This window comes from Diabrotica virgifera, chromosome 8 (genome assembly GCF_917563875.1).
Source record: "Diabrotica virgifera virgifera chromosome 8, PGI_DIABVI_V3a".
NCBI lineage: Eukaryota > Metazoa > Arthropoda > Insecta > Coleoptera > Chrysomelidae > Diabrotica > Diabrotica virgifera.
Window position 1 is genome coordinate 41,962,380 of NC_065450.1, and position 25,737 is coordinate 41,988,116.

General features: G+C 33.5%; 2 protein-coding genes across 3 annotated transcripts in view; one reads left to right on the top strand and one right to left on the bottom strand.

The window, feature by feature from the left end:
• Positions 1 to 23,982, bottom strand: part of LOC114336400 (endoplasmic reticulum-Golgi intermediate compartment protein 3) — a 43,423-nt gene extending 19,441 nt beyond the window's left edge. Inside the window, exons 1-4 of one of the 2 annotated variants that reach the window (XM_028286757.2) lie at positions 23,751 to 23,982; positions 23,533 to 23,691; positions 8,192 to 8,334; positions 2,155 to 2,560 (exon numbers count right to left, since the gene is read on the bottom strand). In XM_028286757.2, coding sequence (XP_028142558.1) covers positions 2,155 to 2,560; positions 8,192 to 8,334; positions 23,533 to 23,691; positions 23,751 to 23,841 — 799 coding nt within the window. In that variant the 5' untranslated portion in view covers positions 23,842 to 23,982. Of the gene's footprint in view, positions 1 to 2,154; positions 2,564 to 8,191; positions 8,335 to 23,532; positions 23,692 to 23,750 lie in introns of both variants that reach the window. The other variant, XM_028286756.2, reaches the window with a different exon arrangement.
• Positions 23,983 to 24,076: 94 nt separating this feature from the next.
• Positions 24,077 to 24,681, top strand: LOC114336402 (succinate dehydrogenase assembly factor 4, mitochondrial). The gene is made up of 2 exons (XM_028286760.2): positions 24,077 to 24,247; positions 24,317 to 24,681. Exons 1-2 carry the CDS (start codon positions 24,175 to 24,177, stop codon positions 24,586 to 24,588), a joined length of 345 nt encoding a protein of 114 aa, XP_028142561.1. The 5' UTR covers positions 24,077 to 24,174; the 3' UTR covers positions 24,589 to 24,681.
• The last annotated feature ends 1,056 nt before the right edge of the window (positions 24,682 to 25,737 follow it).

The following is a 25,737-nucleotide window of genomic DNA, read 5'->3' on the forward strand; positions in this document are numbered from 1 at the left end:
AGAACATTTAAGGCTAAATGAGCGAAGATTTTTATTTTATATGCATGGTGGAGCTCCACTACACTTTGATAGAAGGTGTCGTAATTGGTTAAATAACCATTTTCTGAATCGATAGATTGGTAGAGGTACAGAAGCTCTGATTCATTGGCCTCCTCGGTCATGCGATTTTAATCCTTTAGACTACAGTTGGGTCGTATGTTAAGGAAAAAGTCTATGCTACAGTGGTAAATTCACGTCAAGAATTGAAAGACAGAATTCATTGTCACTTTCACCACATCATAGGTGATCCCCAACCGTTTAGAAGATTAATGGATTCTTTAGACTTGTGTATTCGTGAAAACGGGGGACATTTTGAACACTTACTCTAATTAAATTTTATATTCTTAGTATTTAGTTTAATTTTCTTCTTGTGATTTTTTTTAAACTTTATCATTACTTTATACCAGCATCGGTTATTATTTCATAATTTTCAAATCAAAATATTCAGAAAACAGTAGGTACATACTTACATAGTATCGAGTTTTACAAAGAGTACCTTTTTGGTGTAAAATTGTATGATGTTAAGTTCACTTGGAATTTTGATTAATAATTCTGCCCTTAAAAAAGTTAATTTGGATAATATTTGGTACGAATAACCTTGTAACTAGCGCCCTGTATGAGAGTCAGATATAAAAACAAATTCATGGGATATATCAGCTTCCAAAACATATTCGTATAAAATTGTATTACAATGTTACCAGTAGTTTCGGCAAAATCGTAAAAAATGTATAATTTTTTTTTCTTCAACGCCCTTTATCTGGAAAATGAATGGTTTACAAAAAACACCACAAAAGAGCCTCACACTGCAAACTTTATCAAAGGTACTCTTTTGTGGCGCGTTTAACTTCTAATATAGTAAATTCTATCGAAAAATCTTACAAAATAAAACTAGAATTTTGTTTTGCATCAAAATAAAAATACATTTTAGCGCCATGTAATATTCATATCAGATCTTTTGTAGCTGGAATATTGTATGCGCCACTCCTTTTTACGCCGTTTAGCGGTTTTTTATTCTTGTATCAAGAGTTTTTTATAAATTAAATGTATGAACTTGAATGTAATGTTTCTCGATTACACGATAAGCGTTATAAATGCCTTTGCTGCATTACCGCACTAATGGGCTAGTGGTAACGACACTAAACTTGTGATAGAGCAATCCAAGTTGATATCCCAGCCATCCCAATATTTATTTTTTCAATATAATTCTTTGTGTCCATCGAAGATTTTTTTCTATTCGGAATAGATTGAAAAACAATATTGGGATGACTGGAAAATGAACTACATCGTAAGACGCATCTGGAGTCCTCCTACAAACGCTCAGTTATTGGCGTAATTCTTAAGTGGCAATTTTGAGTAATTGTTGAAAAACAAAAATTTTCAAAGTTCAATTTCCAAGTTTTTGATTATACTGAGCCGTGTGTATGTTCGATCCTGACCACTTAGACGCCATTTGAAAGCTAAACTCAGGCGATACCGATTTGGTCTACCTATTTACGGTTTTCCTATCTCTTTGAACCTGAAATACATTCACAAAAAAAATATGCTCTGTTGTACCTACCCAATACTATAGGTGTCTTATGGGTGGTCATAAGTCACAAAGTACACCGGTTCTGAATCGACCCTGACCCCTTTTTGAAACAGAAAAAAATTCAGATTGGTGTAACTTTTCCACACACATATCCACAAACATTTTCCCCTTTTTAAATAGAAAATGAGTAACATTTCTGAGCTCGGTAACTTTTGAATGGTATAACCGATTTTCAAAATTAGACATGCGTTGGAAAGATAATGATCAATACTATCAGAAGCCGTAGAGATCGTACATACATTTTTGGGAGTTTTGGGGAGGAGAACGAAAAACAGACTCCAAATGGAGAAGGCCGTAAAATCGAGACTCTTTGACCAAAATAGATGATTGATATAGGTATGGATGATATATGGGCCTTTTCCTAAACTTTAAGATGGGGTTTGGCCCATTTTTTATTTCAGTCAGATTTAGAAAATCGAAAATGTGCATATAATATAGTGTCGCATGTAGAGGATTGTGCGCCACTGGCGAGTACTGCCGTTCTCTGGGATAATAAAAGGGAAATAATAGATATCAGATAAACTTACCTTCACTTGCAAAAACTTCTATATCTTTAAGAGGATTGTGCGTATGACTTTCTATCCTATCGCCAAATGATAAATGCCTTATTCTGTGCGATGTATTAAATTCACTAGACGAAAATGGCTGGACGTCGTGAACATGCAAATGGCTAACGCTAAAACTTTCTCCTGGTGCTATATGGAAACTGCCACTCACTCTATTCACAATTAGGCTACCATAAATTTGGCAACCTTGCGTGAACGCGGTTTTTAATTTTTCACTGTATTTTTCATCTTTGCATTGAGATATGGATTCGATGTTATCCAAAGCCCATTTGCGTTCACGGTACGCTTCTTTGACTTCCTCACATGTGTTGCAGCAACGATCCGCCGCACCATAGCAGCTTCCGCACTCTGTTTTGTTGGTACTGGGCTGCTGTAAAAGAGATATTCTTATAGTACGAGATCCAAATCTAGGTCGACCTTCACCCATCTGCTTTTCGGATGAAACATTTTTTTTATTAAATTTCATACATAGACAAATATTACTTGTATCCATTGCCTATCTAGACAAGGCGAAAACGGCGGGTTCGCTGGAAAAAATATTCCCATGAGATTTTTTTTGCATAATCACATTCGTGAGACATCCCAGAATATGGTTCAAGAAGTCGCCCACGTGAAAGGTGGTCCAATTTTTTTTAACAATTTTTTTAAATCAAATTTCAAAAATCAATATTTTCGGCCCGGACAAATTTTTTTAGGGTTCTTGGACCATTCTGGTCAAAAAAGGTCTCTTATAATTTTTCTATAAAGTTGATCGTTTTCGAGTTATAAGCAATTTAAAATTGAAAAAACGAAAAATGGCGATTTTCAAGGCTTAATAACTCGGTTAAAAGTTATTATTATGAAACTCAGAAAGTGACTAAATCAAAGATTAAAGCCACCCCTACAAGATCCTGAAGAAATTTTTGTTATTACTGTAGGATTCATTAAAGACAATCGTAATAAAAGTCCGTGTGATGTTTAACAGTTTTAATTAATAAAATATATAACTAAATTATAGATGATATTAAATTGACAAAATGTAAAAGTGTTTGTGTAACTGCGACTAAAATTTTACGAGTTCTCACAAAGAAAATGTCTTTGAAATAATCGCGTTTATCTACTTAATACAGGGTGCGGCAAAAGTCAGTTCCCCGATTTGCACAATCGAAAAATATCGGAAAATGAAAATGCAAAACGTTTAATTAAGTCGTAAATTTGGGTTACAAAGGTGCATATAAAAATCTAAGCTTTATGTTCGAACTGGTCCTCGATACAACGTTCACAACGGCTCGCAACGCTACGGCATGTTCGGTTGAGAATTGCCTTGTTCTGACGGAGGTGTTCAAATTCTTCCTCAATAATTGTCTTCAACTGTGGGAGAGCTTGCGGTCACCTAGCATACACATTATTCTTCAGCAGACCCCATAAAAAGAAATCGCAAAAGAAAAACGCGTCCTTATTTCGTGTACTTGCCGCCCGCCTGCATGTTTAACTCGTTACCTGTCGTTACTAACAACGCACCGACACTCACAACGAACAGCAACACGCGACAGGCAGATGAACGAAACTCAAGGTTAACCCTACAAACAGTAGGGAACACCTGTTAAGCGAGGCCGATTGTTAGCATGTACTTATCGCGCTTATGCACGAATACATAGCGGGAACTGACTTTTGCCGCACCCTGTATATGACCGGCTTGTCAATATATAAATACGTCTTAAACTGCGCGTCCTTTCGATTATAGCCAAATATTGTCTTTCCTCAGAATCTCAAAATCAACTGCCTCTCGCATCCCTACGCTAAAACAAATTTTCTTACATCTAATTTCTTCTCATGGTTTAATTCGCTTTCGTGAGAACTAACCTATTAAAATTGAATCAAAGTATGTACCGACTTTTTCCAATAAACGAAAACTATAAAATTAGTCAAGGCGGCTACTGTTTATCTTAAAGTCCGATTCCAAACGATTGAAAATAAACACAATCTTCTCACTAAACTACCCGTCGATTAGATACGCCCCCACATCTGTCGATTTGTACTAATAATTAAAGAAAAAATATATACAGGAGTCTTAAAAATTAAGGTAAAATATTTACAATTCTGCATTACTATTATTATTTTATATTTTATTATACTATTATTTTATTACTAATCTGTTATTTATAAGTAATAATAATTAATGAACGCCATGCACGTATTAGGCTGCCGTCAATGGCGAGTGCGAGAGAGATGCCATTCAGGCAGTCAATGGTGCATCTTACTCGCACTCACATTTACAGCCGCGCAATACGATCTTGTGGTAATTACCACAAGATTAGACAAGAAATTAGACCTATATCAAAGTAGAGAACAAGCTGGATTCAGAGCAAACTTTGGAACCAACGATCATCTCCAAACAATAAAACAACTCATCGAAAAATCCATAGAATATAACAAGCCCTTAGTTTTAACATTTGTAGATTTCCACAAAGCATTCGACTCAGTAGAACTCGACAGTGTTATAGAGGCACTAAACGAGAGCCGCATTGATAGCCGATATTCGAGGCTAATATGTAATATATATAAAAATGCGACAAGCTCGATACAACTACACGCTAACAGCAACCAAATAAAAATCCAAAGAGGTATCCGACAAGGTGATACTTTATCACCTAAACTTTTCATATCGGCTCTAGAAAAAGCGATCAAAACCCTCGAATGGGATGACAAAGGAATAAATGTGGACGGAGAAATGCTACACCACCTAAGCTACGCAGACGATATAGTCCTGATTGCAGACGATTTGGGACAAACAAAGAAAATGTTGGAAGAACTTAGTACAGCCTGTCATAAAATAGGCTTAAAAATGAATATAACAAAAACAAAATATATGACGAACTTAGTACCAAGTAAACACCTTGAAATACAAAATGAACAAATAGAACTGGTAGACAAATATATATATCTAGGTCACGAAATTAAGATAGGCAAGGACAATCAAACAACCGAAGTATCCAGAAGAATAATACAAGGATGGGCAGCATACGGAGTTCTTAGGAACGTTTTTAAGAGTGACATTCCAACTAATATGAAGAAAAAAGTTTTCGACCAATGCGTGCTACCGGTGATGACCTATGGTGCAGAAACATTATCGCTCACAAAGAAAAACGCACAAAAGCTAAGAGTAGCGCAGAGAAGAATGGAGCGATCAATGATAGGGGCCACTCTCCGAGACAGGATTAGAAACGAAGATCTACGAGCTAAGACCAAAGTCATAGACGTCATTGAAAGAAGCTGTAAATTAAAATGGAAATGGGCTGGACACGTTGCCAGAATGAAGGACGGGAGATGGTCTCGTAAACTAGTTGAATGGAGACCAAGAGCCGATAAACGTAGCAGAGGAAGACCACCAACACGATGGCAAGATGACTTACGAAGGACAACAAAAAACTGGGTACAGCAAGCACAAGATAGAACACTTTGGAGACAAACAGGGGAGGCCTATGTCCAGCAGTGGACTGAGAGAGGCTGATGATGATGAATAATATATTACCGCTCATTGTTAATAATTAAAAATAACAGCTTTAGTAATAAATTAATGACAAAAATTTGTTCAGGATCATGTAGGGGGGGCTTTAAACTTTGATTTAGTTACTTTCTGGCTTTCATAATAATAATTTTTAACGGAGTTAAGTCTTAAAAATGACCATAGTCGCGTTTTTCAAATTTTAAATTGAATGGCCCAAAAAACCTAAAAAAAAATATTGTGGGGGCCGAAACAATTTATTTTTGCAATTTGATTAAAAAAAATTTGGACCACTTCTCGCGAGGGCGACTTCTTGAACCTTATTCTGGGGTGTCTCACGAATGTGATTATGCAAAAAATCTCATGGGAATATTTTTTCCAACAAACCCGCAGTTTTCGTCTTGTCTAATCAAAATATTGTCATAGCTATCCTTAACCCTTAAACGCCCAAGGGTGGGTAAAGAATGTCCACCTAATGCGTATTCCCTTGTAACATATTTATTACGCGTTTAAAAATTTTTCAAAAATTATTTATTGTTAAAAATACAGCCCTTTATCGAATGTTAATTTGGTTTCACCGATATTTTTGAAAATAAAAGTAATATCTTGAGTTAAATATGGATGGGCATGAAAAGTACACCCTTGGTAAAACTTGTTACTAAAGGTTTCTCTATAATTTTTCGTTGGTAGGAACATAATCCATATAATTATCGACATAATTATCCGCCAATGAGGAGGCTGAAAGGAAGAATGTGGAGAAAATCGACAAATCTGAATTAATGGCTTTTACTGGTATGTTAATTTGGATGTACATTGTAATTTTGTTGTAAGGTTTGCAAATTGTTTATATTAATATTTTAAAAATGCTGTGTTTATTAAGCATAAGATTCTTAAGTTTAATCCATTTCCAATAACTCTCAATAAATATAGTAGCTATTTTCGAGGTGGACATTTTTTACCCACCCTTGGGCGTACATGGAACCTATAAAAGGTTGGGCTTTTAAGGGTTAAGGGAGGAGGGCGTAGGGTTTGAAATCAACATTTCAAGCACATTTTTGTGAATTTATTTTTAAAGTAATGTAGAATTACTTTATCTTTGAATTAAATAGGTATATTCAGTACAATTCATAGAATATTTAAAAAAAAAGATTCAAGGAAAAAATTGAAAAATAAGCCAACGGTGGCAAATTTTAAAGACACTTCAAAAAACAATGGATTTTGCGGTGGACATCAGAACTCATAATTGGATCATGTTAAACAAAAAATTCAAAAAGATTTTATTAGATTATGAATTTTTCGAGGTAACACTCTCGAGTTATTTAGTTTGAACGATTTTTGACTTTTTGGTATCACTCAGAAGTCAAAACAACGATTTTTTTGCAAAAAAAAAAGGATGAACACCAACATATTTATTATTGTTAATAAAAAAATAAGCATAAAACAAAAAATATCTCGACAGCGTACCTTACGAAATCTCAAAAGAAAATATATATAAAATTTCAGGTGAATCAGTCAAGTAGTTTTTTAGTTACAGTGTCTACCGCCTTTGAAAAAAGCAGTTTTGAGAAAAATGTATTTAAAGTTTTGTCAACTTTTATTTTCAATTTAGTTTTTGTCTGTCAAATCGTAAGGTGATACACACTGGAGTATGTTTTTTCACTACGCTCAAGCACGCTGGCGGGAGCTTGCTGCAAAAAGAGTCTAAGGTAGGGAGGTAGGGACATATAGTTGAATATCCCTACCTACGACTCGCTTTGCAGCAGGTTTGCGCCAGCGCGCTTGAACGTATTGAACAACGGTCAACAGCTGTTTCCATTCTCTTTTGTAAATTACTCCGCGATTCAAAAACATATTCCGGTGTGCATCATTGTACGATCTGACAGACAAAAAAGAAATTGAAAATAAAAGTTGACAATACTTTAAATGCGTTTTTCTCAAAACTGCTTTACAAAGGCGGTAGATACTGTAACTCAAAAACTATACTTGACCGATCTACCTGGAATTTTGTATAGCTTCTTTAGACATTTCTTAAGGTAAAGTTGTCGAGATATTTTTTGTTTTATGCTTATTTTTTGTTTATCAATAATAAATACGTTGATTTTCACCTTTTTTTTTTTTGCAAAAAGCCCATCTCAGGACATTCAGGAGAAAAATACTGAGAAGGGTATATAACCCGGTGCAAGAGGAAAACGGTACATGGAGAATCAGGAAAAACGACGAGGTTAATGAATTGAATGAAGGTTATGATATTGTAAGATTTGTAAAGAGTCAAAGACTGTCATGGCTGGGACATGTCAGTCATGTCTTCCAACAATGGAAGCTGATAGGAAGGCGAAAAAAAAGAAAGGCCCAGAACGAGATGGTTGGTTGACGTGGAAGACGACCTGAAGACCATGATCATAAGACAATGGAGAAGGACATAAGAGAGATCTGAATGGAAGGACATAGCCAGATAGGCAATGGCCCATCCAGGATTATGATGCCAAAAGAAGAAGAATAAACTGTTAAACTCACCGTTGTGTTTTTGGATATAGTGATATTAATTTTATTCGGATCAGCTATAGGCTTTCCTTCCAGATCTAATCTTCTCTTATATACATTATGATCTATTTCTAAATGCTGCTCTCCTGAAGAATCCATTGCGTCTAACGCTAAAACTAAAATAATTGTGACAATAGATTAGACTAAATTTTATTGGATAACAAACAAAATAGTAACAAACAAGAAATAAAATATACACACATTAACCCATTATAGGCCAATGTCCTATTTATAGATCAGTGAAAATTTTATTTGTGAATTTATACTTCTTTAGGCGTGATTGGGAGTGAATGTAAATGTGCGCGAATTCATCAAAATTTTTGGTGCTACGCGCAGATTCGTTATACGTGTGCTCTGATTGGGTATTCCAACGACATGTCAAAAATTATCTAATGTGGCGGCGGTTAAAGAATGTGTTGTCATTTTTATTATCATGGTTATGGTTGTTAAGTTGTGCTTTAAAAGTTGTGAGAACAGAGACAAAATAGACCAGTAAGGATCTGCGAAAAAACGTCTATTTTTGGATCTGAGAGGTGGCATTCGGATTTTTGCACATAAAGTTAGGTAACACCTTCAGTAATAATAATTGACTTATGCCCCTTCTCAAATATGCCCGGAACATTAATAAAAAAATTAAAATATCGAAAAAAAATTCGAAAAACATCGATTTTTTTCTGCTTTCTTTGCTTATAACTTTAAAACGGTTCGTTTTGGAACAAAGTCGTAGAGAAATAAAATAAAGATAATTGAATTTTGTATGATATACGACTGGTAAAAAATGTCTTAAGGTATTACCTTTTCTGAAATATAGCAATAAATACAAAATAAGGGGGCAAAATAAGTAAAAATACAATATTTTTTAACCACTTTGGTGGCACTTAGAACCTTAGTAATTCGCTTAGGAAATTATTTGTAACATGCTTAAATTGTGTACCAAATTTCATTAAAATCGACCTAATAAATTTTGCATAATAAATTTGCAATCTAAATGTTTTTAAAAAAGTTCAAATTTTTTAAAATCTTTCTGAACAAAAAGTAGACCATTTAGAAGTTGGCTAATTTTTTTACATTTAAAGAGGTGCTCTACCTATCTAATACACTTTACAGAATTAAAATCGGAATATTTAAGGGGCCTCAGCAATGTTTTAAATGTATAAACAATTTTTTGGCTTATAAACAAATAGCTTTGTTTAATAATAAAAAAAATATTTTTTAGCAATGCAAATAATTAAAACCGGTATAATTTGACTTAAACTTTCAAATGCTGTCAGCAGAATTGCTATTTTATTTTTTTTAATCAAACTTTATTCGCGTTCAAAAATTGCAATTTCTCGATTTTTTGAAAGTTCCACCGCGTTTATCTCGAAAACTATGCATCCTACGAAAAAACTTGTAAGAACATTTTTTGCTTAGAATTACCCAAGTAATACAAAAAATGTTTTATTTTGCGAAAAATCGATGTTATGTAATTCCTCAAGTTCTTTGTTTATAACAATCTTATCGACATCCGGATCAACTGTTATCCAAAAAATTCGTGTTATACGGGTCAAAATACATAAAAAACTTGGGTAAGTCCATCTAAATAAAGGAGCCCGTAGCACCCCCTCCTGGCCACAGCACTAATTTGTTTATAAGCCAAAAAATTGTTTATAACTTTAAAACATTGCTGAGGCTGCTTAAATAATCCGATTTCAATTCTGTAAAGTGCATTAGATAGGTAGAGTACTTCTTTATATGTAAAAAAATTGACAAATCTTTGTATGTTCTAGTTTTTGTTGTGCAAGAATTTAAAAAATTTTAATTTTTTAAAAAAAGTTTAGATTGCAAAATTATTATGCAAAATCTAGTAAGTCAATTTTAATGAAATTTGGTGTACGGTTTTAGCACATTACAAAAATTTTCTAAGCGAATTAGGAAGGTTCCAAGTGTAACCTAAGTGATGGGAAATCATTGAATAAGGACAGGCTTGTTTTGCCTCCTTATTTTATATTTATTGCTATTTTGAAGCAAGGGTGATAAATTAAGACATTTTTAACCAATCGCATCTGATAGAAAATTTAATTATCTTTGTTTTATTCCCATACGACTTTGTTCTAAAATGAATAGTTTTTAAGTTATAAGCAAAAAAAGTAGAAAAAAAAAACGAAATTTTTAAATATTTTATTTTTTTTTATTAATGTTCCGGGCATATTTGAGAAGGAGCATAATTCAATTATTATTAACGAAGTTATCACCTAACTTTATCCGCAAAAATCTGAATGCCACCTCTCACATCCATCTAAAAACAGATCCTTACTGGTCTAAAAGTGAGTTTATAGTTCGACTGACTTTTTAAATAGTTTTTATATAAACTGCTCGTCAAAAGTTAGGGATATAGAAAATTCTGCTGATTTTCATAGTTGATCTTTTCGCGAACAGACGGATTCCGCTATTTTTTTTTATTTTAGCCTTTTCTTTAGTATTTACACAGTTGTGCAAAGGTTTACTCAAACTTTTTTTTTGTACTTATACCGTGTGGAAGAAAAAAATATGTTTTTCTTGTGTTAAGTTTGAGACACCCTGTAGGGAGAACGAGGTACAAATGTGAGTATACATCAGAATAATATTGTAGTCTTATGTTTTGTGAACATGCTGTTGTTTGCATGTCCCTGATATCTTTAGAAACAAAAAAATAGAAGGTTTTGTAATTTAACATGTGTTTTAACCGAAACAAAAGTTTGAGACACCTTGTAGGGAGAAAAAGGCACAAAGGTGAGTATACCTCGATATTTTGTTGTAGTCTCATATTTGTGAATATTTTATTTTTTTAATTTCTCTGATATCTTTAATAACAAAGAAACTAGACGGTATTACTCTTTAATATGTTTTTCTATGTTTCACATGTGTGATGTGACGCATGTCGTCAGTTAAATACACATATTAAAGAGTAATATCGTCTAGTTTCTTTGTTATTAAAGATATCAGAGAAATTAAAAAAATAAAATATTCACAAATATGAGACTACAACAAAATATCGAGGTATACTCACCTTTGTGCCTTTTTCTCCCTACAAGGTGTCTCAAACTTTTGTTTCGGTTAAAACACTTGTTAAATTACAAAACCGTCTATTTTTTTTATTTCTAAAGATATCAGGGACATTCAAAAAACAAAATGTTCACAAAACAAAAGACTACAATACGATTTCGATATATACTCCCATTTGTACCTCGTCCTCCCTACAGGGCGTCTCAAACTTAACATAAGAAAAACATTTCTTTTCTTCCACCCGGTACAAGTACAAAAAAAAGTTTGAGTAAACCTTTGCATAACTGTGTAAATACCAAAGAAAAGTCTAAAATAATAAAAAAAATTAGCGGAATCCTTTAATCTGTTCACGAAAAAATCTATTATAAAAATTCAGCAGAATTTTCTATATCCCTAACTTTTGACGAGCAGTTTATATTTTTGGACTTATTAATATAGAAAAAAAGAATGTGTGTGTACTTTGTACACACGTTAGAAGTTACCTATACTTCTATTGATATTGTATAGAAAATCTGACGTTTTTTAGATTTTCTACGATTCCTTAAGGGAAAAGCAATTGCTGTGACGCTCCAGTTCGTTAAAAAATGACTGATTAATATTATTTATCAAGAATTTACCATTTTTAATGATTTTAAAATTTGACGAAAACACAGCAGAAACTTGAAAGGCCATAGCCCATAAAAAATTATAGTATAAAGTTTTTGTCGAAAAACGACGTTTTTTTAGAGTTTATACGATTCCTCACGAGAAAAGCAATTGCGGGGACGCTCCAGTTCATAAAAAATGACGTATTAACGTTATTTTTAATTTTTGGTATTATTTTAAGTATTAAAATTAGATTAATATTTAAATAAAAATACAATTAAAATGTTTAACATATATTTGTTTCATTGAAATCATAAAAATAGAAGTATAACTTCTTACGTGCGTACAAAGTACACACACTCTTTTTTCAACCCTTAAAATTTGTTTAAATTTAAAGAAAAAATGTCCATAGATATTTTAGGCTGTAGTAAACTTAACTATAATATTTGTTGTATTATATTTTTAATATCCGTACAACAAAAAATTATAAACATTAGACAAATTTGCTGACTTCGTTTACATTTACACATTTAATAATAAAAGCTTCATATCGATGGGTTTTTGACAAAACATCGTAAGCGACAAAACACACTTATTTCAGGAGACGAGTTTTTCTTCTACCAACTATTTATACCAACATTATTTTACTAAATTATGTAACATACGATATTTCGTCAGACCTTGTTTGTGAAAATTTTAATTGAATCTTGTCGCTTACGATAAACATACGATAGATAAATCTTTAAATGAATGGTCATAAATAACGTAAGTATCTTAAAAGAAAAAATATTATTATTAACAAAAATTGGCACAAAAAAATTAAATTTTGTAGGTATTAATTATATGTGACATTCTGATCTTCTTCATCAGCTTCTGCCACTGTATTAAGAATTTGACTTTTATAACATCGCATATTATCTTTTATAGCTTATTAGCCATTCTCATAAACGGAGAGATACCTGCGGTGAGAAAACGGCAAATTTAATAGATATTGAAAATAAACATAAATATTTAATTATTAACCCTTTTTAAATTTACATGGGATAGGCCAAATAAACTCATTTGCTATTCGAATATTTGATTTTTATGAAGTTTTGTCCTTTTTCCGAAACTGCAGTTCTAAGTCGATTTATTTGAAACTTATATCCATCAGTAGTTTTCTGTACTGTCTAGGGAAATAAAGTGTTTGCAAAAGTTTTCCAAGATTTAAAATCAGAATGCTTTATAGTTCAAATCTCGAAAGCTTTAGGACTCTAGCAGTTCGTATGGGAGCGTTTAAGTATTACGTAACGCGATTTTTGACCCCCCCCCCCAACCAACGTTACGTAATAGTTGAACGGCCCCTATTATTTTAGGCTATTCAAAGGGGCAAGGGGCCCAAACAGTGCCATTATGAACAAGCCTTTTGATTGTAGCGTGGACTGCATCTACGCAGGCATGTATGTGTGCCCAGGAAGAATAAAATCAATTTTAACCTTACGGATGTTTTTAGATTTTTTAAGAAACGTGTGAAGCAATCATACCACGTATATAGTATCATCCATAGATAGCAGAATGCATTTCTGGCTCCGCCTCCATAGTTTCGTTGAAAAATGAATATTTTCGCGAATAGCATAATAGCATGTTATTAATACGATGAGGAGTATTTAATTCTTTCTAGAGGTCGAAATACTAACACAAAACAAAACTCATCTTCCTTGGCGAGTTTCTGTTCTGAAATGAAAAACATTTTGCACTCTTCGTTGTCCTGTAAATGATTTTGGTAGACTAGTCCTAGAAATTTATAAATTTCTTTATAAATTCGTGAATTCTGTCTTTATCATCAATATTTGTTTTGTGTGGAGGTTGTGCACTGTTTTAAACAATAAAACATAAAAACAAGTAATAAAAACTTAACACAAATATTGCACAAGAGATTTTATCAAAACTGCCACTATCTTCGTTTTAAATTGTTCCAACGAAATAAAATTTGCGCCAATTTCTCACACATTTAAGACAACACTGGGTCATCTAACGGTCATATCGGTCATTTAATCTTATCGTAAGCGACAAAACATGCAACGTAACCGACATTATTTATGTCGTTTGCGATCACTTATCGGTACTACCTTGTTGTTTACGATATAAAAAGCGCAACGTGAAGTTGAAATGTGGTGCTTACGATAAAAATGCAATACAATTTTAGACACGTAGGATGTCAGTATGGGACAAATAATTTTTAATCAGCAATATACTATCGTAAGCAATCATTTAAGCTAAAAAACCATTTTGGCTAAATTGGCGCTTACGATGTTTTGTCAAAAACCCGTCGATGTCTGCTATTTTTTATCGTTTATTGGATTACTCCTGATTAATTTTTATTACAAACTATATTCATGAATAAACCTCAGAAATATAAATTGTTGGATCGTCATTATCAGTTTTATTTTACTGATCTATAAATAGAACACTGGTACTTAGCGTTATCAAAATTTGCAGCATTTCAGTATTCTGTTGAATGTGAATGGACATAATTCATTGATGCATTTATATGTGGCAAGGTATCCCGAATAAAGTACGTGCCTCCTAGTGGCGGGATACGGGCAACAATACATTGGCTTATAGGGCAGTCCTTACAGTAGGGATCCTGGCCTATACAGAAAAATGCGGGCGGGTGTGGGGTAATACTGCACTTTGGTTGCATTGGTGGTGTATTGGCTAAACGTGCAAGGCAGGGTATGGTGCTGATAGAAAAGGCATTCAGGCATCAAATATCCAAAAGATCTTTTCAGGCCATAATAATGAAAAGACCTTCTCCAACGCAATAAAAACATATACTGAAATGATGGCATCTCCTGAGGTAAAATGTTCCGGAAGTAAAATGAGCCTCCGTTCGGATCTCCGGGTGAGGACTATCTCAGGGGGAACACTATTACAGGTTAGAAAAATCAGGATAGGGTCTTGGAATCTTGGTAGTCTTACAGGTAAGAGTCTGGAGTTAGTGGATGCGCTCAAACGAAGAAGAGTTCAAATTGCTTGTATTCAAGAAACTAGGTGGAAAGGACAAAGGGCGAAAGAACTAGGTGAAGGATACAAATTGTGGTATGTAGGGAGTAGTAACACTAGAAATGGAGTAGGTATAATTGGTGATAGTGAAATGAAAGATAACGTAGTAGAAGTTGTAAGAACGAGTGATAGAATGATGTCAGCGAAATTTGTAATTGATAAAGAGGTATTGAATGTTGTGTGTGTATGCTCCACAAACAGGTCTGGGTGAGAATGAAAGAAGAGCTTTCTATGATCAATTAGGAGACGTACTGAGTGATATTCCAGCAGAGGAGAAAGTTATAATAGGAGGTGATTTCAATGCACATGTGGGCCAAACCAAGACAGGATATGAAACAATACATGGGGGATTAGGCTTAGAAATGAAGCTGGAGATGACATGCTTGAATTAGCAACAGCATTGGATATGGCGATTGTTAACACATTCTTTAAAAAGAGAGAAACTCAACTTATTACCTACAAAAGTGGACAACATCAATCCCAAATAGACTACTTCATGATAAGGAAAGAAGACATACGTGAATGCAAGGACTGCAAGGCAATAGTTAGTGAGACAGTAAGTCAACAACATAAGCTGCTTGTTCTGGACATCGAAGTAAAAAGCGAAGCTAAACAAAAATATCGGAGAGGACCACAAAAAATCAAGTGGTGGCTGCTGAAAGATGAGAAAGAAGGTCTATTCAGGAGAAGAATAGTAGAAAAAATATGTTGGAACATGAAAGGAAGCCCTAATACAATTTGGAGAAAAATGGCCAGTAATATTAGAGAGACTGCTATTGAAATACTTGGGAAAACGTCAGGAAAAAAGTTTGAGGATAAAGAGACTTGGTGGTGGTCAAACGAAGTACAAGGAAAAATAATAGAGAAGAGAAAATTATATAAAAAGTGGCAAGAAACCAGATCCGACACAGATCTTCAAAACTATATGGTGGCGAAAAAGGAAGCGAAAGTAGCAGTAGCAAAAGCCAAAGCAGAGGCGTATTCAAACCTATACGATCAACTTGATACCAGGGAAGGCGAAACGAAGATATATAAAATAGCCAAACAGAGAGCAAAGAAAGCAAAAGATTTTAATCAGATTAGATGTATCCGAGATGAAAATAATAAAATACTAGTTCACGAAAGGGATGTCAAAAAGAGATGGAGAAAATACTTTGACAGCTTATTAAATGCAGAATTTGACAGACAGCCTGTAGAGTCAACGGAGACAGTAGCAGCAATGGTCACCAAAATAACAAACGAGGAAGTGGCTCAAGCGCTTCAAAAAATAAAGAAAGGAAAAGCGGTAGGACCAGATGATATTCCTGGGGAAGTATGGAGAGCATTGGGAGAGACAGGAACAAGGTGGCTAGCAGGTCTATTTAATAGAATTATGGAAGTTGGACAAATGCCAGACGAATGGAGAAGCAGTATACTGGTACCTGTTTACAAAAACAAGGGAGATATACAACAATGTACAAACTACAGGGCTATAAAACTGCTTAGCCACACCATGAAAATATGGGAAAGAGTAATTGATAGACGGATACGTGAAGAGACCGAAATATCCGAGAATCAATTTGGCTTTATGCAGGGTAGATCAACAACAGATGCAATTTTCATTATAAGACAGTTGATGGAAAAATACAGGAGTAAAGAAACAAACGCTCATATGGTATTTATTGATCTTGAGAAAGCATATGATAGAGTTCCTCGAGAGATTCTGTGGTGGGCACTCAATAAGAAAGGAGTCCCTGGTGAATATGTAAAGATTGTGAGGGATATGTATGAGGGAGTAACGACTAGTGTTAGGACAGGTGTGGGAGAGACTGATAAATTTCATGTGAAAGTAGGATTGCACCAAGGCTATGTGCTTAGTCCGTATTTATTCTCATTAGTTTTGGACCAGATAACAGCGAAACTACAGGGTAACATTCCATGGTGCTTAATGTATGCTGATGATGTCGTGTTAGTAGGAAACAGTGAAAGAGACTTAGAACAAAAACTGGAACAGTGGAGACAAGCTCTGGAGGAAAAAGGTTTAAAACTTAGTAGGACAAAAACAGAGTATTTGGAATGTTCATTTAAAGATGGAGTTACTACAAATAAAATGGTATCTTTGGATGGTGAAACGATTGTGAAAAGCAATAGTTTTAAGTACCTAGGATCGGTATTACAGAGTAATGGAGATGCATGCAGTAGAATTAGGGCTGGATGGATGAAGTGGAAAGAAGCGAGTGGTGTGTTGTGTGACAGAAAAATGCCAATGAAGCTGAAGGGAAAATTCTATAAAACAGTCATAAGACCGGCTATGATGTACGGAACAGAATGTTGGGCCGTGAAAAAGAAAGAGGAACAACGAATGCATGTGGCGGAAATGAGAATGCTTAGATGGATGAGTGGAGTGACAAAGAAGGATAAAATTAGAAATGAGTATATTAGGGGAAGTCTAGGTGTGGCACCAATTGATGCCAAAATGAGAGAGCATAGGTTAAGATGGTTTGGTCATGTTCAACGTCGAGACGTTAATCACCCAATACGAAGAATAGCTGAAGTGCAGATTCCTGGAAGGAGTAGGAGAGGAAGACCAAAGAAGACCTGGGGGGAGACGATAAGGCAGGACATGTTGGTAAAGGGGATTGACATCGATGTGACTAAAGATAGAGTTGTGTGGAGAAATGCAATTAGGGAAGCCGACCCTGTATAGGGATAAGGCAAAGAGAATGATGATGATTTATATGTGGCAAGCTTATTAGATTCAGCTACGAATTTTAGGATTTTTGTGAAAGTAGCATATACTGTTATAATTTTGACTTTTATAGATAGGTACTAGCAAAACAATCACTAAAACTGATCGTGAATATTAGACCTTATTATCAAGAGTAGTACATACTTGATATGTTAGGTGAGCAGTGTACCATCATAAGCAGAGCATAGACAGATATATTTTTTTTAATTCCTACCACACCAAAATTTTTAACTGATTCTATATATTTTTCAAACTTCTTCTTCTTCTTCCTCTTTATAAGCAATTCTGCTTGTTCATTGGCGGATTGATACCTCTATGGAAGATTGTCACTCCATCTTTTGTGCGGTCGGCCAATATTCCTTCTATCGAATGGTGATTTATCGCGTGCTATTTTGACCACACGTGTCTCACCCATTCTGGTTATGTGGTTGTTCCAGTTGTTTTTTCTATTTAGTGTCCATTCGTTTAACACTGTATGTTACATTGTCTTCTGATATCTTCACTCCTCTTTCGATCTCTCAGTGTATTTCCTGTAATTCTTCTCAGTACTCTTATCTCTGCCGTTTCCAGTAGTCTTTGTGTTGTGGCTGTATCGGGTCTTGTTTCTGATGTATGTATATGTCATTATTGGTCTTACACTGACTTTATAAATTCTTGACTTCATCTCAGTGTTAATATGTCGGTTTCGCCATAAAGTATTATTAAGGCATCCTGCCAGTCTATTTGCTTTTTGTACTTGATTTATCACTTCTTTGTCCAGGTCTCCATAACTTGACAATGTAATTCCAAGGTATTTTACTTCCATTACTTGTTCAATACTGATACCATCAATTTTTATTTTACATCTGATTGGTTCTTTACTGATTACTATTGTTTTGGTTTTCTGAGATGAAATTGTCATATTGAATTCTTTTGCTCTTATGTTAAATCTGTGGACTAATCTTTGCAGACTATCTTCATCTTGGGCTATCAATATTGCGTCGTCTGTGTAGCAGAGTATATTTACTTTTTTGTTTCCCATTCCATATCCTCTTCCTTTGTTGACGTTTTCGATTTCATCCATGATTAAATTGAAGAGCATAGGACTCAATGAGTCTCCCTGTCTTATTCTGCTGCCTATATCTATAGGTTCTGTAAGTTGTCCATCTATTCTGACTTCCATTTTGTTGTTTTGGTAGCTGTTTTCAATAGTTTTTATGATATCTAGAGGGACTTCTCTATTATACAGAAGATGGATTACATCTTTGAGTCTTACTCTGTAAAATGCTTTCTTCAAGTCAATCAGACATAGAAATGCTGGTCTATTATACTCTAGTGATTTCTCAGTAATTTGCTTATGATGAATATTGCATCTGTACACGATCTTCCAGTACGAAAACCCTGTTGTTCATCTGCTAAACTTATCCTCTGATTCATTACGTCTTGTAAGATTTTAGTTGTAAGTTTTAGGGTAGTATTTAACAAGTTGATACCTCTGTAGTTTTCTGGCTGTTTTTTATCTCCTTTTTTGAATAGCAGAATAAGTTCGCTCATTCTCCATTCCTCTGGTATTTTATTGTGTTTTATGATTTTGTTAATTAATGTTGCTAAGTGTGCTGTCATTGCTGCTCCACAATATTTCAGTAATTCGTTTGGTACTCCATCATTACCTGCAGCTTTTCTGTTCTTCAGCTTTTCGAGTGTTTTTCGTACTTCCTGTGAACTTATAGTAACATTTTTAAACTGAAATAAGTATATAATTTTTTTACTTTTTGTAATTTTTAATTTGAAATTGTCATTAAAAGCAGCTTTGCATCTAGCCTATTCAAGTCTTATGCGATGCAAGTCAATCTTGCATGGCATATCTCTTGCCTAGCCTGATCTGTTTACATCAGAGCTATTTCTGTGCAATTTTTGATACCACTTTCAATGTTGCTAACAAAAGAAATATACTAAAATATTTTTTACTTCTACTTAGATATTAGAATAGATATTTACTTGGAAATTTCAGTCTAGCATTGAATATATTCAATTATAAGTCACAAATAATTATTACATCCAATAAATATCATTTAAAGTTACACAATAAGGTTTAGTTTTATTCTAAAATATAAAATTTGTTATATTGGCAACATGAATTTTGACAGGGATTTACTTACATCAAAATAGTACTAAAAATAGAACATGTTTTAATTTTTCGTTTAGCACAGGAATTGCATGAAAAAAAAAACGCATAGGCATGCACAGTTGCATAATATGTCTTGCATGGCTCTTGCCAAGCATGAGAATTGCATAATGTAAAACCGTCTTAACAAATAACTTATTACAAAAAACTATTTCCTGAATCATTTTGGATTAAATTTTTTTTGGTGTATCTCATCGAAATAAATAATGCTGTCATATTCCATCCATTTCCCTAGGAAAAAATTCCAACGAAAGTTGATTCCGTGTACTAACAATTCATCTAATCATCTAATAATCATCTAATAAAAAAAAAAAAAACTAAATCACATAGACAGTTAAAATCTAAAAAGAAATGTGTCGATTTGCTATTGTTGTTAAATGTTTTGATTTATATTTTACTTTAGTTTATACATATTATAGACAGTGTATTTAATAAATTATATGTACATTGTATATTATATTGACTGATATCAGTGGGAGGTATCCGACAAACAGATGCCTTGTGTCTAGGTCTGCCTCCAGGTGAATCAGTCAGTATAAGTATATTAATTAGGTCTGTTATATGTATATTGTATAATAACTAAGTGGTTGAATAAATTATTTGTAAATTTATTTGTAACAACATGAGTAAACTGATAAAATTAAACCTACATGCATAGAAATCCGCCCACTTAAAAATTTGGTCATTTTTGATGTCTCGTATTTCCTAAACCTGTTGGCTGATTTAAGTGATTTTTTTAATATGTTATAGCTTAATTCTTTGACAATATCGCTGTAATAATATTGTTGCTAAACAGGTAAATTTTCATTGTATAGCGGGTGTACCAATCAAACTGTGTTTCTTCTTAAAGTTCGCATCACCCTGTGAAATATTCTAGCATTTATAAAATACTGAAATTAAAACCCAACTATAGCCTCAGGTTTTCTTAACACTTTGTTTTTTAATTCATTCGTTTATGTTGGATAATAAAAAAGTTGGTACTTTAACAGATAGACATGTTCTTTATCAATACACAGTGTTTTTGAATAAGTGTGACAAACTTTAAGGGGTAATTCTGCATGAAAAAATAATGACAGTTTGCTTTATAAACGTATGTCTGCAAATGTTTCGTTTCCGAGATACGGAATGTTGAATTTTTTCGTACAAACTGACGACAATTTATTTATTTATTTATTTATTTTTACGGGCAAGCCCAATTTTATAAAAATACATTACATTTTTTAAATTGAACATAAAGTGTTACAAAAATACATAGTGTACAGATAAAAACAATAACATAATATATAATATAAAAAACAGACATACAGAAATATAAATATAATATAGAAGTAAATATGTAATATAAATTACAGATGTTTCACTCAAATATTGATCCCATGTAAATTTCTTTTAAAACGACTGATGGAGTTGTCGAACAATTGTAAATTGTAAAGGGAGTTTGCTAAATTCAAGACTCTGGGTACGAACGAAAAAAGTGAATAATTAAACCTATGGAATGGTACATAAAATGTTCGCACTTGTCTAGTGGTGCGAGGTGGTACAAACAGAGCGATCTTAATAAGTAGTTGAGAACAACTACATACCATTTAAGATCTTGAATAATAGCAAAAGGTCCCTTAGTTTTCTCCGGCTTGCAAGACAGGGGACCTGCAGTTGATGCTGCCATACAGTGTTATCTTGATAGGTATGAAGCTTAAAAGCAATGTAACGGAAGAAACTATTTTGGACTTGTTCAAGTGTCCTAATGTAGACCAAGTAGTGTGGGGACCACACTGAAGAACAATACTTGAGGTGAGACCTGACCAAGGAGAAGTAAAGAACTCTAATACTGGATATGTTTGTAAAATCACAGTTGTTCTTTTTACAAAACCCAGCATTTTCACAGATGTTTGAATGACGTTGATGATGTGAGTATTGAAACAAAGAGAATTTTCCAGTGTAATCCCCAAGTCCTTGATTTTACTTACAGTGTTGAGCAATTGGCCCTCAATGTAATAGTTTGATAATATTGGGTGGTGAGTACGGTAAAAGTTAATTACATGACATTTGCTGGAATTAAGGTTCAAACCATTAAGTGAACACCATGCAGAGAGGTTAGTCAGTTCTAATTGCAATATGGCAGCATCATAATGATTTTTGTATAACTTTAAAGCACTTTAGGTCATCAGCAACTAGCAAGGCGTTACAATCGTGAAAACATTTGGTAATATCATTAATAAATATATTAAAGAGTAATGAACCCAAATGGGACCCCTGTGGTACACCTGACTTAACTGAAAAAGTTTGTGAGTAAAAGTGGTTCACTCGGACCTGTTGAAATCTTTCAGTTAAATAGCTCTGTAACCACTGCAACAAAGGTCCACTTATGCCATAGGAGCTAAGCTTTTGAATCAGGAGTTCATGATTTACTCTGTCAAAGGCCTTGGAAAAGTCAGTATAAATTGAATCAACTTGAAGTCCCTCTTCCAAGGCTTATTGCTCTAAAACCAGTTGAAATATGCAAATTAAATTTGGTAGGTTTTAAGAGATAGTTATAGCGGATTTTTTGACATAAAATTAAGAATTTTATATTCACCATTAGCGTGCATATGGGTAATATGATTGTCATATTACCCTTGTGTGCGCTAATGGTGAATATTAAATTCTTACTTGTATGTCAAAAAATGTGCAATAACTACATCTTAAAACCCACCAAATTTCATTTGCATATCTCAACTGGTTTTAGAGCAATAAATAAAATGTCAGTTTGTAAAAAAAATTCATCATCCCGTATCTCGGAAACGAAACATTTGCAAGCATATGTTTATAAAGCAAACTGTCATTATTTTTTCATGCAGAATTACCCCTTAAAGTTTGTCGCACTTATTTAGAAACACTGTGTATTGATGAAGAACATGTCTATTTGTTAAAGTACCTAACTTTTTTATTATCCAACATAAACGAATGAATCAAAAAACATAATGTTAAGAAAACCTTAGGCTATAGTTACGTTTTAATTTCAGTATTTTATAAATGGTAGAATATTCCACAGGGTGATGCGAACTTTGAGAATAAAACAGTTTGATTTGTACACCCGGTATACAATGAAAATTTACCTGTTTAGCAACAATATTATTAGAGCGGTATTGTTAAAGAATCAGGCTATATATTAAAAAAATCACTTAAAACAGCCAACAAGTTTAGGAAATATGAGACATCAAAAATGACCAAATTTTTAAGTAGGCGGATTTCTATGCACTAGAAGTAAGTTTAGAACACTTTCATAAATATGTCCATGTTAAGAACAATATTACTAATAACTTTGAGATTTGTAAAGTCACAAAGACTTAGCTGGCTTGGCTACTTAGAAAGAATGCCAGATAATCAAGCTGTGAAAGTAATCGAGAGATGGAAGCCCCAAGGAAATAGAACAAGTGGAAGGCTCTATAAAAGATGGATAGAAGACGTAGAGGGAGATCTTAAAAGCATGAACATCAGGCAGTATCAAAGGAAAGTATCTATGACAGGGCAGAATGGAGTAACATTGTTAAGCAGGCCAAGAGTCACAAAGGGTTGTAGCGACGTTAGAAGAAGATTACTGATCATTTTGTATGATTAAAAATTTTGAAATTTGAAAAAAAATCATTTGGGCCCTAATGGATTAAACTGTGTTTGTACCGTAAACGAGAAATATGACTAATTGTTAAACTCCGTCCTGTTATCTACTATTTTGATAAGGTAATAATTGCCTTAATACAGCTAAAACTTAAAATAGCGGAAGCAACTTACAATCACAGGATATCTTTGGAATGATAAAATCTATGTTTATTTGAATGTTCGGACTTCTAGACGTATCCACAAATAATTCTTCAGTAACATCAGGCGTCATATAATTTAAAAACTCGGACCAGAATAGTAAAGTCATTATGATAATACTAACGATAGTAACTAAAACATAAAACAATTATTAATTAGGAGATTATGTGTCTGTGATAGGATTAACTTACTTGCGCCGCCTCCATATGTTTGTATCCTTACGTCTTCTAATGTTTTGGGGTACGCATCGAATCGTCTTAATTTTTTAAAAAGTTCCCACATTTTGTTTTATACTTAAAAAATTTTAAATCTAGTGACGTTGAAAAATGAAAACTGGATTGTTGATTTTCCGAAATGTCAAAAAGCTTCTATTAGGTTATAATTCTTCTTTCTCGTGACAGTCAAGCTAACATTTAGAAAATAAAAGACTAACCACACGACAGAGTAAAAGAACTACTACGTTTACACGTACACATCGAATCGAAATAATGTGGTTGTCATTTGTCATTGGAGATGACATGACGGATCAGCAAATGTCAATCAGTCAATCCTTCAATCCTTGTAATATTTGTAATTTCTTTTTTTCTTCATAATTAAAAATTTACATTTTTAAAGATGAGTATTTTAATGTATATGCTTCGTACAATGCGAAATTCTGCATTTTCACCTTTACATTCAACATGGAAAGGTAAATTTATTTTATAAAATATTTATTTTATGGAATATCTAAATCAATCTATTCCAATATATTTTCTAGATTCTGTCATGAACCTCTCATCCGGCAAAGATCCAGTTTCGAAGAACCCGATTTCTCCAAGAGTGGAAGAATTTAGAAAGAAATTGCAACAGAAAACACCTATTGGAAAGTTGGATGAACAAATGGGGAAACATCCATATGAAGAAGAGCAGCCCTTGCCTCCTTGGCCAAATAATACTAATCCACATACAGGGGAAGTAGGGGGCCCCAGAGGTCCTGAGCCTACGCGGTATGGAGATTGGGAGAGAAAAGGAAGAGTATCCGATTTTTAAGATCTTTTGGTTGGTTATTGACTGATGGTTATTATGTAGCTTGTTTTTCTTTTGTAAAGATGTTATATATTTTGATTATAGTTTTTATATAAATGTAGACTTGTTAATGAATTGAAGGGCTTAATGTGAAACAATGACAAACCACACATGAGTTCAAAAAGAGTTAGTGTTATTCTTGGTTAAAGTAATAGTATAACAAGCACTAACAAATTATCTCAGCCCTTCGTTAATAGATGGCCCGATAAATCTATGGTCACACTATTGCATATGCCTAGTTTGTTCTAGTATCTACTCGACATAATGACAAGCCACATCAAAATGGCGAACATGGGAAGAAGCGTTTCGGATAATTATTGAGTTCTGACGATTCTAGAAAGAAAAATAGGAAAGTTGACTTGACATTCGATGACAGTGCCCGTGATCCTGACTATGTACAATCTAGAAGTAACACAAATAGTGAAAATCCAGCGATATGTAATTTTTTCCTAAATGTGGCTTGTCACATTATTACCATTCAAGGTTAATGTAGTGGCTTATGATGTGGCTTGTTACATTATTGCATTTGGTTGTAGGATAATGAACAAAGTCTATCAATAAAAACCAAACACACCTGTTAAAAATTCCAACAAGTTGATGGAGACAAAGAAATAAACACTGTTTAACACCTATAGTGTTGAAACCACCCCGAACTCAGTCAATAATAGAACATTCTGAACCTACATATATCTAAAATTTGTGATGTTTTGCAGAATTGCGTGGATGTTAATTAAACACCGAAGTACTTCTAGTCAGTTTTATTTTAAAAGAAAACTCAATAATTCTACAAATAACTTAAACATCAAAATCAACATTTATTTTTCTTTGACACATATTTTTGCTTACAGTTGACATCTGACACTTATATAACATTGTTTCCAACTACATCATACAATAACAAAAATCCCCTAGATTTGCCGTTGCTTATTTTTACTGGGTATTCAACACCCCCCCTCAACGGTAAATCTCCTAGATCTAAATTAATTTTTTATTCTAAACCTAGCAACTCTCTAAATTTTTTAAACAGAGTTAAACCTAATGGTTTTGTACATATGTCAGCCTGTTGGTCACTTGTATTAAGATATTTTAATACAACAATATTTTCCTTAATTT

Excerpts from the sequence above, each read along its gene's own strand:
- LOC114336402 (XM_028286760.2), top strand. The coding sequence starts at position 24,175 with ATGAGTATTTTAATGTATATGCTTCGTACAATGCGAAATTCTGCATTT. Across the intron at positions 24,248-24,316 it reads TTTACATTCAACATGGAAAG|ATTCTGTCATGAACCTCTCA; the intron begins GTAAATTTATTT and ends TATATTTTCTAG.